Source organism: Benincasa hispida, chromosome 7 (genome assembly GCF_009727055.1).
Source record: "Benincasa hispida cultivar B227 chromosome 7, ASM972705v1, whole genome shotgun sequence".
Classification (NCBI taxonomy): domain Eukaryota; kingdom Viridiplantae; phylum Streptophyta; class Magnoliopsida; order Cucurbitales; family Cucurbitaceae; genus Benincasa; species Benincasa hispida.
In genome coordinates, this window is record NC_052355.1 from 21,998,968 (window position 1) to 22,012,994 (window position 14,027).

At 31.8% G+C, this 14,027-nt stretch overlaps 1 protein-coding gene across 1 annotated transcript; it reads left to right on the plus strand.

Moving 5' to 3' along the window:
* Positions 1-640, plus strand: LOC120082165 (non-classical arabinogalactan protein 30). The gene has a single exon (XM_039037417.1). The coding sequence runs from the start codon at positions 15-17 to the stop codon at positions 513-515; it is 501 nt and encodes a 166-aa protein (XP_038893345.1). The 5' UTR covers positions 1-14; the 3' UTR covers positions 516-640.
* The last annotated feature ends 13,387 nt before the right edge of the window (positions 641-14,027 follow it).

A 14,027-nucleotide genomic window follows, 5' to 3' on the forward strand; every position in this document is an offset into this window, starting at 1 on the left:
CACACACACACAAAATGTCAGCCAAAAACCTCCTCTCCCTCTCCCTTCTTCTCCTCCTCCTCTGCATCGCCGCCGCCGACACCACCCGACCCGCCTACAAACCCATCTCTGTGGCGATCGAAGGCCTGGTCTACTGCCAAAGCTGTCAAAAACTCGGGACGTGGTCGCTGAGCGGCGCCAAGGCAATCAGCGGAGCGAAAATCAGTGTGATTTGCAAGAACCATAACAACCAAGTGAACTTTTACAAGGTGTATGAAACCAACAAAGATGGTTACTTTTATGCGGAGTTGGTCGGGTACAAAATGAACCACCCGGTTCTTGATCACCCGCTTCAAGCTTGTAAGGTCAAGCCTGTTTATTCCCCACTTTCCGACTGTAACCTTTTGACCAATCTCAACTATGGCCTCGTCGGAGCCCCGCTCCGCTACGAGAAAAAGCTTGTCGTCGGTCCCCATTATAGAGCTGCCGTTTACGCTGCCGGGCCGTTGGCTTTCCACCCTGAGAAATGCCTCTAGATCTTTGAGAAATATTACATTTTAAACTTCTATATGTTCTCTCTATTTGTGGTTTTTTTTCTTTTTTCTTTCTTTTGGTTGTGTTGAATTGTGTTCAGTTTTGGTGCTAAATGTAATGAAATTTGATGTGTTTTCTTCCGTATTGGGATGAGAATGAGAGAGAATTGGAAAATTTTCTATTTTGGATTTTTATTTTTTTGCTTTCCATTTTTATTGGGGGTAGCATCACTAATGAATATTTGGTTAAATGAAATCATCACTCCGTTGTGATGCGTAAATTTGACATACAATTCATACGATTTAAATGACGAAAAGATCAAGTCAATAACATTAGAAAAATAGTAAGTTAATTATGTGTACGTCAAGATGGTGCTCGTCGGAGGAAGTTAATTATGTGTACGTCAAGATGGTGCTCCTCCTCGTCGTCAGAGATCACTTTACTTTTTTTTTCCGGTAATATTGTAATTCTTTTTGTGTGTGATGAAAATAAGATGCATAGATGTATTGTTTGGGTAGATAATTGTTTTGCCTTGAATTTTCAGGTAAAGTTAATTTTATTATTTTGGAGATCAATTTAGATTTGATTTGATTGAAATATTTCTTGGAATATAATTTGAGTAAATTAATGTCACTTTTAAGTCAAAATCAAGGATTAAAATATCATGATATATCCATAAAATCATAGAGATATTAGGGTTAAGATAATTTTCCTCGAAATTTGTTGATATGTAGCTGATATATCTTTTCATGGAAATATCTTTCACTGATAAAGTAAATTAATCTTGGATATTTTGCCGATATACCGTAGATATTCTATCAATTTTTCGTGGAAATATCACCAAGTTATCGTGGTTATTTTGCCGACATGTTGTCTAGATATCTTTACGTCTTTTTTTTTCCCCAATATCAAGCTTTTCCAATGTACTACCTTTTTCCAAATTCCAAATTCTCAATTTTCAATCCATAACTTTCATTTGCAAAGAAATTGAATTTGAAAAGACCATAAAAGAGATCATATGTTAATTTTTAACCTCATTCAAACTTTTTCCATTGAATTTTTACATCATTTCACCTCAAAATTGAATTACTATAAGTTTTTCTTCTTTTAACATCCAAAATTTTTATTTTCAAGAAAAAGAATTTTAAAAGGACATATATTTATTTTTAACCTCATTCAATTTTTTTCCATTAAATTTTTACATGGTTGCTAGTAGGTAGCCAATGTTAAACGTGTCATATGTGAAGAAGTGATAATAAATTGTAGTTCAAGTAGTGATGGTGACATTTCAAACGAAACATGTGTGACATTTCAAACGAAACATGTGTGCCACACACTACCACACAACTATTTTGTAAAGGCAGAAGTTAGATCAAGGTCAACAAAATCAAGGTGATGACCATGATGATCGTGAGAGGGGAGATGGTGGTGGTGATGGAGACAGTCAAGTCAGGAAAATACTAGAGGAGGTCAACAATATGAAGGGCCTAGCCCTTGCACTAGAGAATCTCAATTCACGCATGTCAAACAAGACTCCAACCAAGGCTATAAAATTGGTGGCCAAGGAATTGAACCAATAGGAAAGCCTTTTATTCGTATAAAAGATCCACATAAGATGATTCTTAGGTTGATGCAGACTCACTTGATTCTAGTATGAAGGGGATGAGTTTGGAGAATCAATATGAACATAAACAATATGTCTAAAATAATAGTAATTATGGTTATTCTTATAATAACTATAGTCATTCAAGTGATTATGGTTCTTATGGTTATAATGATGGGTGTAACATACCGATCTATTTACGAGGATTAGAACTTTCTCGTGAAAGTGATGAAGACTCCAGAAGCTCTCATTATCTACGTTCTTTAGATTTTCTTCATTTGGATAAAACTTAGTTTGGTCCAAGATATCTTCCTATTGGTAACATCGGGGTCGATGTTAAGACTCATGAAGACATGCTATGAATCATAGATATTTCATGTGAGGCAAAGAATCCGTATCAGACCTGTTTCAGATACCGATACTTCCAGATACTTCCTAAATACACATTGACGTATCTATTTTTACGCTTACGTTTTTTTAAAGAAAAAAAAACAAGTAACTCATCTAATATTTTCCAATCTAAAACTAGACAACCTATTTAAAAAACTTACAGCTCAAGTCCAAAACTAAAAGAAAAAAAATAATAAAAGACCAAACCTTAGAATATCTAATCTTCATCTTCACATTTGAGTCATCACAAAGTCCACCAAAATATAACTTACTTGAATATCTTCAACAATTCAACGAAGAAGTTCTTCGTTATCTTCATACTTCTCCCTCTAATCTTTTTCTTCTTCTCCGATCAATGTGAGTCACTTTTCTATTGCATTTTACTGACTATTTTACTTTATGTCTTATATGTTGCTTTTTGTATTGTATTTCAGTGTTTGTATTATATTTTGTACTATTGTCATTAACTTATATGCTAAATTTATCTACATCCCATCTTTTTAAGAAAAAGAAATCATATTTGCAACGTATCAATGTCCTAGTTTTTTTTAGAAATTGGCGTATCGTCGTATCCTGTCGTATCCGTATCTCATATCTGTATCCGTGTTTGTGCTTCATAGATGACATACTTTCCATTATGTTAGAAATTTTAAGCATACTATAACTTGGGAAGCAATATAGTCATTATAAAGTAGATTATGTTAATGCCGGTGGGCTAGTATCTCCGAGATCATTTTTTTACTATTGAATCTTGTATTTGACCTTTATTTTATAAGACCTAGATTTTAATAATGAACTATTCAATCCATAATCATTTTTCCATCTTCCCTATTAGTTATTATTTAATTACCAATTATATTTGCTTATAATTGTTGATTTACATAGTTTATTACTTAAATACATGTATCTAAATTTCATTAAAAAAATCACAATATTTTTATAAATTTCCATGATATCTGTGATTTTTCCTAGAATATCGTCCGTTCATATTTAGTAAATTCGAGTTACCAATATTTATACCGGTAATGATATTTTTGTCCTTGATCAAGATAATTATAGTCTCTTTGGTAGATAACTTGAAAATAAAACTTTCAAAACATAGATGTATTTCATGTTTTCAAATATATATTTGGTAGAAGATTTAGAAATTGTATTCAAATTAAACAATTATTTGAAATGTGTTTGATAATTTATTGTTGAGGTTGATGCCCCAAATCTCGTGGTCCTGTAGTTTGTAATTGTATTGTACAAACTTTTTATTTATCTAATAAAATAAGAGATATTTTATTCGACATTTAGTTGCATTAAGCCATAAAAACCAATAAACTAAGATCTTATTTTATTCGACATTTAGTTGCATTAAGCCACAAAAATCAATAAAATAAGATCTAAGGTTATTTGTTGTAACTTAAACATGTATGTGGAGACACACAAGTGGATCATGTTTAAGTGATAGCCTAAAAGGTCTGTAGTAGATGGAAAAGGTTGGGTACCTTATCCTAGTGACATTATGAATACGACCCACTTTGTAGTTGTTACAAATTGTTGTAAAGTGCTACAAGTGATCTAATCCTAATCATTCATGTGAAGACATGTGAACAGGAATATTCTATACAAAGAGTTTGTATATGACCAGACCATGAAATGAATAGTCTCTCTATATAACACCTTGCTAGAAGAGACTTACATTTCACCAGGATGACCATAGTTGACTTGACCTGAATACTGAGTGAGTTGTGAAGTTCTGTTTATGAAGGGGATCCTTTGATTTGCATAGGTGAGAGTGACCAGTTTCATTGACTCAACATGCCTACTATTTTGGGGTTCGTATGATTGGAGAGCTGGGAACGTAGCTACACAAGAATGAATTCATTCCTTCCCTAGTGTTAGGGCAAGTAAAGAAATTGCTCCTTTAAGGGCTGATTTCAGGACTTGAACAATGTGGCGTCACACCCTTTCCTGGCTCGAGAGGGTTCAATTATAGTTGGACTATAACTTATTGTTCATTAAAGGAATTAGTGGTACTCAAGGAGTTAGATGTAACCATAGGGGTAGAATGGTAATTTTGGCCCAACTGTACTTACGAGTAATTTATGAAGAGTCAACGCGCCGTTGATTGATTATATCCAATAGACACATAAATATATATGTAGTGCGAAGATTACAGCTGTCGGTCTTTAGTGGAGTGACCGACAGTTAATTGAAGTTGTTAATTTAGTTAAAGAATTTAATTAATTAATCAAGTACCATTAGAGTTTCAATCTATAGGTTCATAAAGCCCTCTTGTTAGCTCAATTGGGATTAATGAGAATTGAATTAATTTTTTATTAATTTGAATTGTTCAAATTAATAAAAAGAATAAATTATATGAGATATAATTAATATAAAATTAATTATATGAGATATAATTAATATAATGTATATGATACAATATAATATAAAGTTTTATTTGAGAGAAAATAAATATTTGAATATGATTCAAATATTAACTATATGAATGTGATTCATATAAAAACTATTGGTTAAAATTAATATGAATATGATTCATATTAAATACTATAGGTTAAATGAGAGAATATTAAACTATAGATTATATTATGTGATATAATATAAACTATAGGTTATATGTTATATTAGATATAACATATGGTTTTAACATATGATATATAGTAAGTTGTGTATTATATATAGTTATATATATGTATGTATGTATATATATATATTATATATATATATATATATATATATAATTTAATTAAATTAATTTTTAATTATTTAGTTATTAAGAGGGAGTTATGCGATAACTCCCCCTTCTCTTGTGGAACATGGGTAGCAGGATGTTAGGGATTTCTTCCCTTCTTCCTGTATCTTATGTAGAAGCTCACACAGAACAGAAGACACCCCTCACTCAACCTCTGCAATTCTCTATCAAATTTAATTCCCCTTTTCCTGCCAAAATTGAATGAAGCCCACAAAACTCTCATCGGTTCTCTATCCTTCGAGAATATCGACTTCTCCGCGTGGTGGTGTCCGGAATTTAGGATTCCAATTACTCTGTTCATGAGTTTATGAGAGAATGAAGAGTTCGTGACCGAAGGGGGATCATGAAGAGATTAAATTTCAAGAATAAGTGTTCTTCGACCCTTTGATTCTTCTAATTTTTTTGTACAACATGCTTAATTAGGAATGTATATTCTATTTTCCATCCTCTGTAATTTGCTTCGGCTAATTTTTTCTCATCAGCCTCAATTAGCTCTTATAGCTATTACTAAAAATCATGTGGAAACTGTTGCTCTGTTTTTTATTGTTATAGATGTGGTGAATGTAATTAGGGCATTAACAAAATGTCGAGATACTCTATGAGAGATACATAGAATGATTTTTTTTTGGAAGTTTTAAATAATGGTGAAATATTAAGTGGTCGAGGATTAAATCAAGAGATAATGATTAAACGACCAAGAGATACTCGATAGGGATCACATACTACACTTAAACGAGTTTTTATTACAATCTTCTCTTTAGTAGTTGATGTACTTGAGACAATTGTGTGAGGTAGATCAAATTCAGAACAAAAATATGAAGCAAAGACTCTAGTAAGCTCGATTCTATCTTTTGACTTTGTTTTTCATATACATTTTATGAAAATTATCTTGGGAATCACAAATGACTTATCCCAAGCATTATAAAGAAAAGTTTAAGATATTGTGAATGCAATGAATTTAGTCAATTTGTAAAGAAAGATGGCAGAAAACAAGAGAGTCAAATAGGGATTCGTTGTTGAGTATAATTTCTTATTTCTATCATAGTCATGATATTGAAGTCCTTAAAATGGAATATCCTTAAAATGGATCTATTTTTAATTCGATGACAACAAAGGAAAATATCTCAACCAGTTACAAATTTACATCATTATCGTGATGAAGTTTTCTATGTCGTCATTGATATGCAATTTCAGGAGCTGAATAATCGTTTTACTGAAACAAATACTGAATTGCTTCTCTGTGTAGCATGTTTAATCCGAGTAATTCATTTGTTTCTTTTGATAGAAAAAAAGCTCAATTTTACCCAAAAGACTTTTCAGCTATTGAACTCTCTAGCTTAAGGATCAACTTCAAAATTACATTACTGATATGCATTCAAATATTGAGTTTGTTAAGTTAAAAAGCATATGTGATATTGCAGTAAAAGTGGTCTTAACAAATAAAGATAAGGTCTATCCATTAGTTTATAGATTACTCACCTTGGCGTTGATTTTACCTGTCGTTATAGCTATAGAAAGAACATTCTCTGCTATGCATATTGTGAAGACTTGATTGTGTAATCGAAAGGGAGATCAATGGATGAATGATTGTCTTATAGCCTATATAGAAAAGGATTTATTTAATAAATTAGATACTGAAGTCATCATGGATCGATTTCAAAACATGAAAACTCGTAGAGGGCAATTGTAATGTATTAAATTAGTTAACTTATAAAGTTAGGAATATATTTTTTTTACATTTATTTATAGATATTTTTTTTGTTAGACTTGTACATGTAGTGTCCCTATATAAAATTTCTAGCTCCGTCATTGATTGAATATATACATAACTTTTTTAAGCATATTATTTTGGAGATTAATTTGGATTTGATTAGGTTGATTGGAATATTTCTTGAAATATAATTTGAATAAATTCGATTTCAATGTCCTTTTAGTCTAGTTTGAGTAAATTTTTTTATATAAACTTAATTTTTATATAGCATATTATTTTGGAGATTAATTTGGATTTGACTAGGCTTATTGAAATATTTCTTGAAATATAATTTGAATAATTAGATTTAAGTGTCCTTTTTAAGTCATTATAATTAGAATATGTTTGATAGACAATTTGTAAACATAAATTTAAAACACAAAGGATTCACTAATAGCATAATATAATACTGTGTGCTTTTCATGAGATATGTGTTTATGGTATATTTAGAAATTATTAAATGATGGTTTGAAATGTGTTTGATAATACTATTTAATATTAAGTTGAACTTAAATATTTACTTTTTTGATTAATTCATTTATGAACATATTTAATGTCAAAAAAAACTTATATAATTATTATTTTGTTTCATATAATTTTTTAGTACATTACATAGCATTTTTTTTAATTTAAAAGAAGAATGAATTGAATCTCGAATGTGAAATATTATATTTATAAGAAGAATGAATTGAGTCTCAAATGTGAAATATTGTATTTATATTTCTTATATATTTTACAATATAATTCTTCTTTTTTAAATTTCAAAAGCAAAAAATGATACACTCAAAACATAGAATGTCGATTTTAGAATTAGTTACAAAATAACAAAACTGTTTTAGAAAATAGAATCTAGATTAATGCACATCTGTTCAATTTAGTGAATGAAAACATAAACATAATTTAGATTATCTAGACAATGGATTTAGTAAAAATAATGTTGTATTTCATGTTTTTTTTATGTATTTGGATATTAACACGGTCCTTAAGAATACCAAGACACCACCTATCGACTCAATCAAGCGTAGAACTGAGTATGAATAACAAGCCATGCGATAAAAGAATGTCTATGGATATTATCTCCAAATCAAAGGAGGTTAGATTAAGCTACCACAGGGTCCCTAGGCCGTAGGAACTCCTAGGCACTAGAAATAAAAAAAAACATAGTGACAAGGAAGCCAAGTCACACAATCTTCCTTCCAACATCAGGCGCAATCAATTGAACTTGCTCGAAAAGATCAATAAACTCTCTAGAGTGAAAAGGTCAGTTCTATATCCCATCATTCGGAAATCACCTTATCAGATTGTTGCAAAATAGGATCCATTTCTAACTAAGGGTCAAACCATACTGAACATTGGTGACCATCTCTAATAGAGTAACGAACCAAGGGCCACAAAGTGTCTTGAATAAAAAGAATAGCCTGGTATCATCAAGACAAATTACTAGACTAGCTAACCACCCAAATACTTCGACCACACAAGAGTTGTTTTATGTTAAATAATTTTTATAATTATTATTTTTTTCATATCATGTTTTTTATAATTTATATTATAATTTATAAAAAATTGAGTTTATAAAATGAAATATTATCTTTGTTATTATTTTTATCTTTCATAATATAGTTGTGCATTTTAAAATTTCAAATTCAAAATCTATATATATTGAAAACAAATGTTGTTTTCAGACTTTGCACTATTTTAATTACTTTTCGAAAACCGAATCTTGACTACGTTCCAAACACATATTAATTAAATTCAATGAATCTAAAAACATAGAACAAAAAAAATGTCTACCAATCAAATCCTAATCTTTTCCTAGATTTAGAGTGAATGTGTGTTTGGTAGACAACCTAAATTTTGTTTCTAAAAACTATTTTTAGATTTTATGATTCAAACCGTGCTAATTTTGAAAATAAAGATTTATATGTTTCCATTGTATCCAGACTTTGAATTTCAATTTTGAAATGCATAAAAAAAAATATTTAAAAATATAATATGTATTATGTAATGTATTATAAATTATATATTATTATTATATAATTTTTTTAAACATAAATTATATTCCTAAAAAAATTAACAATAATTTATTATCAACTAAATATTCCTGGGTAACTACAACTAACCTATTTTAAAAAATTGTTTAAATTAGAATCTAATTTTTAAAACTACTACCAAACACATATCTGAAAACAAATAAAACTTTATTTTCACTAAAGCCTCGTTTGGTTACTATTATGGGTAAATTTAGCCTACTCAGTAGGACCCATAATAGGGTGGCCTAGTTATGAGAAGCCTATGAGGGGCCTAAGCCTAGAGAGAGAAAGTCTAGGTATGAGGAGCTTATAGGAGCTTGAGCCTAGGCACGAGGAGAGCATGAACTTAGAGAAAGCCTAGGCTTTGCATGCTTAGGCATAAGGAGCCTATGAAGGCATAAGCCTAGAGAGAAAAAACCTAGGCAGGAGGAGCTAAAGAGGACCCATGGGAGAGTCCAAGCTTAGTGGGAGCTTAAGAAGACCCATGGGAGAGTTCAAGCTCACTGGGACCTATGAGGTAAGCTTAGTGAAGCTCAAGAGAACCCGTGGGAAAGCCTAAGCTCATGGGACCCACAATGTAAGTAGAGCTGAAAAGAACCCGTGGGAGAGCCCAAGCTCAGTGGAATTCATGAAGTAAGCTTGGTGAAGCTCAAGAGAACCTATGGGAGAGCCCAAGCTCAGTGGAACCTATGAGGTAAGCTTAGAGAAAGCGTACCTGTGTGGTAAGCTTAGTGAAGCCTAGGAGAAAGCTTAATAAGACTCATGAGAGGGCCTAAAAGAGCTTAGAGAGAGTTCAGTGTGACCCATGAGGTAAGCTAAAGAGCCTAGGAGAGAGCTTAAGAGTACCCACATGAGAGCCTAACAGAGTTTAAAGAGAGTTTAGTGGGAGCCATGAGGTAAGCTTAATGGAGCTCAGCAAAGCTTAAAAGAGAGCTCAAGATGACCCATGGGTGAGCCTAAGAGAATTAAGGGAAAGCTCTATAAGACCTATGAGATAAGCTTAGTGGAGCTTAGAGGAGCCTAGGAGACAGCTTAAGAGGATCTATTATGGGAAAGCCTAAGAGAGCTTCGAGAAAGCTCGTGAGACTTATGAGGTAAGCATAGTGTAGCTCATATGAGCTTAAGCCTAGAAGAGAGCTTAGGAGAGTATGAGTTGAGTTTAAAGGAACCTAAGCCTAGAAGAAAGCTTAATAGACTTGAGCTCAAGCCTAGAAGAGTTCAGCTTAGGAGAGCTCAGTTGAGCCTATGCCTAAAAGAGAGCTTAATAGAGTATGAGTTGAGCTTAGAAGAGTCTAAGAGAGCTTAGAGGAGCCTAAAGCCTAGAAGAAGACTTAGGAGAGTTGAGCTCGAGCCTAGAAGAGCTCAAAGGTTAAAGACTATAAGGTATGATGTGGAAGCACGGATCGTGTTCCAATTTCAATTTCAATGAATTATAATACAGAGAAACACATTATGCATATTACAAAATTTTACAGCATGCTAATTTGATTAAATAGAGAAGGATAAGGGATTTGATTACTTACCCTTGAAGCCAAATAAGTCTTCACAAATTCCTACTCCCACCAGTCATGAACTCTTCAATTCTCCTCAAACCAAAAACAGTAATCCAAGATGGCCATCACCAAGAGGTAATCCTCTGTATTCTCCTAAGGGTAGGGTGAGAATAACAGAGTGCATGGATTCTATCTATTTTGGGAGAGGGGGAAAGATTTAGAAGAGAGGAATATTTTTCTGAGAGAATTATTTTGAGACTAAAAACTCAAAGACACCCTGTGATAATCTTCTGTGAAGAAGATGAAGAAGTAATCGTAAAAACTTCCACTCCCATGAATGATAATGAGAGAAAATAGAAGGAGGGAGTCAACTCTCTCCCTAATTAAATTCAAACAATTAAATAAATAAAATTTTAAAAATATATTAAACTATATATTATTTGTATATAACACATAACCTATCGTTTATATTGTATCAAATAAAATGTAATCTACTATTTGAATTTTCTCAATCATTCATGATATTTAATATAAATCAAGTCCATATTAAATTTAATTTTATGAATCTAATCCATATAATTAGTATTTAAATCATATTCAAATATTTATTTTCTTTCATAATAATGTATCAAATACATTATAATAATTATATCACATATAATTAATTTAAATTAATTATATCATATATAATCAATCCCTCAATTAATTTGAACAATTAAAATTAATCCAAAATTAATTCTCAACAATCCCAATTGAGCTATAGAGGGGACCTTATGGGCCTATAGATTGAAGCTCCAATGATACTTAAATAATTAATTAAATTTCTTTAATTAGATTACTCAACATCCATTAACTGCCGGTCACTTTACTAAAGACTGACAGCTACACTCTTCGCATTACAGATATATTTCTGTGTCCATTAGATATAACCAATCAACAGTGCAATGACCCTTCACAAATTACTCGTAAGTACAACTACGCCAAAATTACCGTTTTGTCCCTATAGTTACATCTAACTCCTTAAGTACCACTAATCCCTTTAATGAACAATAAGTCATAGTCCAATTATGATCAAACCCCTCTTGGGCTAAGAGAAGGTGTGACATCACATTGTTCAAGCCTCGAAATTAGCCCTTAAGGGAGAATTTATCTACTTATCTTGACACTAGGGAAGGAGTGAATTCCGTCTTATGTAGTTGTGTTCCCAGCTCCCCAATTAGACGAATCTCCAAAATGGTAGGCATATTGAGTCGACGATCTGACCACTCTCACTCATGCAAATCAAAGGATCGTCTTCATAGGCAGGAGTTCACAATTCACTCAGGATTTAGGTCGTGCCACCTATCCTGGTGAAATGTAAGTCTTGATTATTAACAATGTTATATAATGAGACTATTCATTTCGTGATCTGGTCTTATACAAATCCTTTTGTATAGAAGTACCCCGCTCACATGTCTCTACATGAATGATCAGGATCAGATCATTTGTAGAACTTTACAAAATTTAACATCTACAAAGCAGACCGTATTCGTAGTGTCACCAGGATAAGGTATTCAACCTTATCCATCTATTACAGACTATTTAGGTTACCACTTAAACATGATCTTCCTATATGTCTTTACATACATGTTTGCTACAGAAGATAACCTTGAATGTTAATTTATTGGTTTTGTGGGTTAATGCTACTTAATGTCGAATAAAATACCTCAGATTATATTAAATAAATAAATTGTTTGTACATTGCAATTACAAACTACAGGACATACGAGATTTAGGGCATCAACCCCAACGAAAGAAGCCTAAGCCTAGAAGAAAGCTTAGGAAAGTCAATCTTAGTTGAGCAATTGAGGCTCAAATCGTCCATATTCATAAAGAATAGGCTTTTAATAAGAGGTTGAGAATTTAAGCAATGCATTAGTTGCTGTAATAATGATATAACCGCTCAAATAATTAACACCGCAATTTTAAGGATTAAAGAGAGGCATTATGACCTAAAATATCGGTTACATTCTACTATCTTATAAAAATGACTGAGACCATTGGTCAAAGGTATGCAAAAATACCTTGCTATTTTCCTATTATCTAGTTACTCATAAACACAAAATTGACTTGAGCGTCAGAGTGTGTATAGGTAGACATTACAACAGTGTTATTTGCTTCTGTCTTGCAGACGCTCAGATGGATCTCTCCCGAAAAAGTAAATTCACGGTTGGTCTATTTTTAGTATCAACAGTAACCATTTTATTTTTAGTTTTTGTTTTTGAAAATTAAATCTATAGACATTACTTCCACCTTCAAAATTCTTCATTTGTTATCTACTATTTATTAATGGTTTAAAAAACCACGCTAATTTTTTAAAATTAAAAAAAAGTAGCTTTTAATTTTTGAAATTTGACTAAAAATTCAACAATTTTACTTAAAAAAGATGCAAATCATTGTAAGAAATGGAGAGGAAATATGCTTAATTTTCAAAAAACCAAAAATAAAAAATGAAATGGTTATCAAACGAGCCTGAAGAACTTGTTTTCAAATTCTCTACCAAACAAACGCTTTTATCTCTCATTCTCTCCCTTTTCTTCGTGTATCGTCAGCACCTACTACTACTTCCCACGGGAAATATGAACGGATGACCAAATTTTGTGTCCAAAATTCCAAATGGCCTCTTTTGTGAAAATAATATCAAATGACTCTTCATTGACATCATCACCATACAAGATTACAGGAAGTACCCTTACGTTCTTGATCTCACTCTCGCTATACCTTCGACCAGTGTGATGTGATTGCTTGTCAGTGTACGAACGATTTGACAATTTTCATGAAATCATCTATATGAATCCTCACATCAATAATTTCTTAAACATACAACAGTGATTTTGTTAAACTCTAAACTTCATTTCAATGGTGATTACTAAGGGGTTCAAAAAACTCGATGACCCGAAAAAATCGATCAATACAACCCAACCCATGTGGTTTGGATTGGGTTATCAACTCATTTGGGTTGGATTGGGTTCAAATAAACGAAAATTTTATGGGTTGGGTTCGTTCATGGATTCACCTAACCAACTCGAACCAACCTGAACTTATTATTAACTTTAAAATGTATGTATAATTTTTACTTATAACGCAATTATGTATATTGTTGGGGTTAATGCCCTAAATCTCGTAGGGTCTTGTAGTTTGTAATTGTACTTTATAAATATTTTATTTATTTAATAAAATATAAGATGTTTTATTTGACATTTAGTAGCATTAAACCCACAAACCAATAAACTAACATCCAAGTTTATCATCTATAGCTTAACACATGTATGTAGAGACATACAAGTGGATCATGTTTAAGTGATAACCTAAATGGTCTGTAGTAGATGGATAAGGTTGGGTACCTTATCCTTGTGACGCTATGAATATGCCCACTTTGTAAATGCTACAATTGTTTTAAAGTGCTACAAATGTTTTGATCCTTATCATTCATGTAGAGACATGTGAG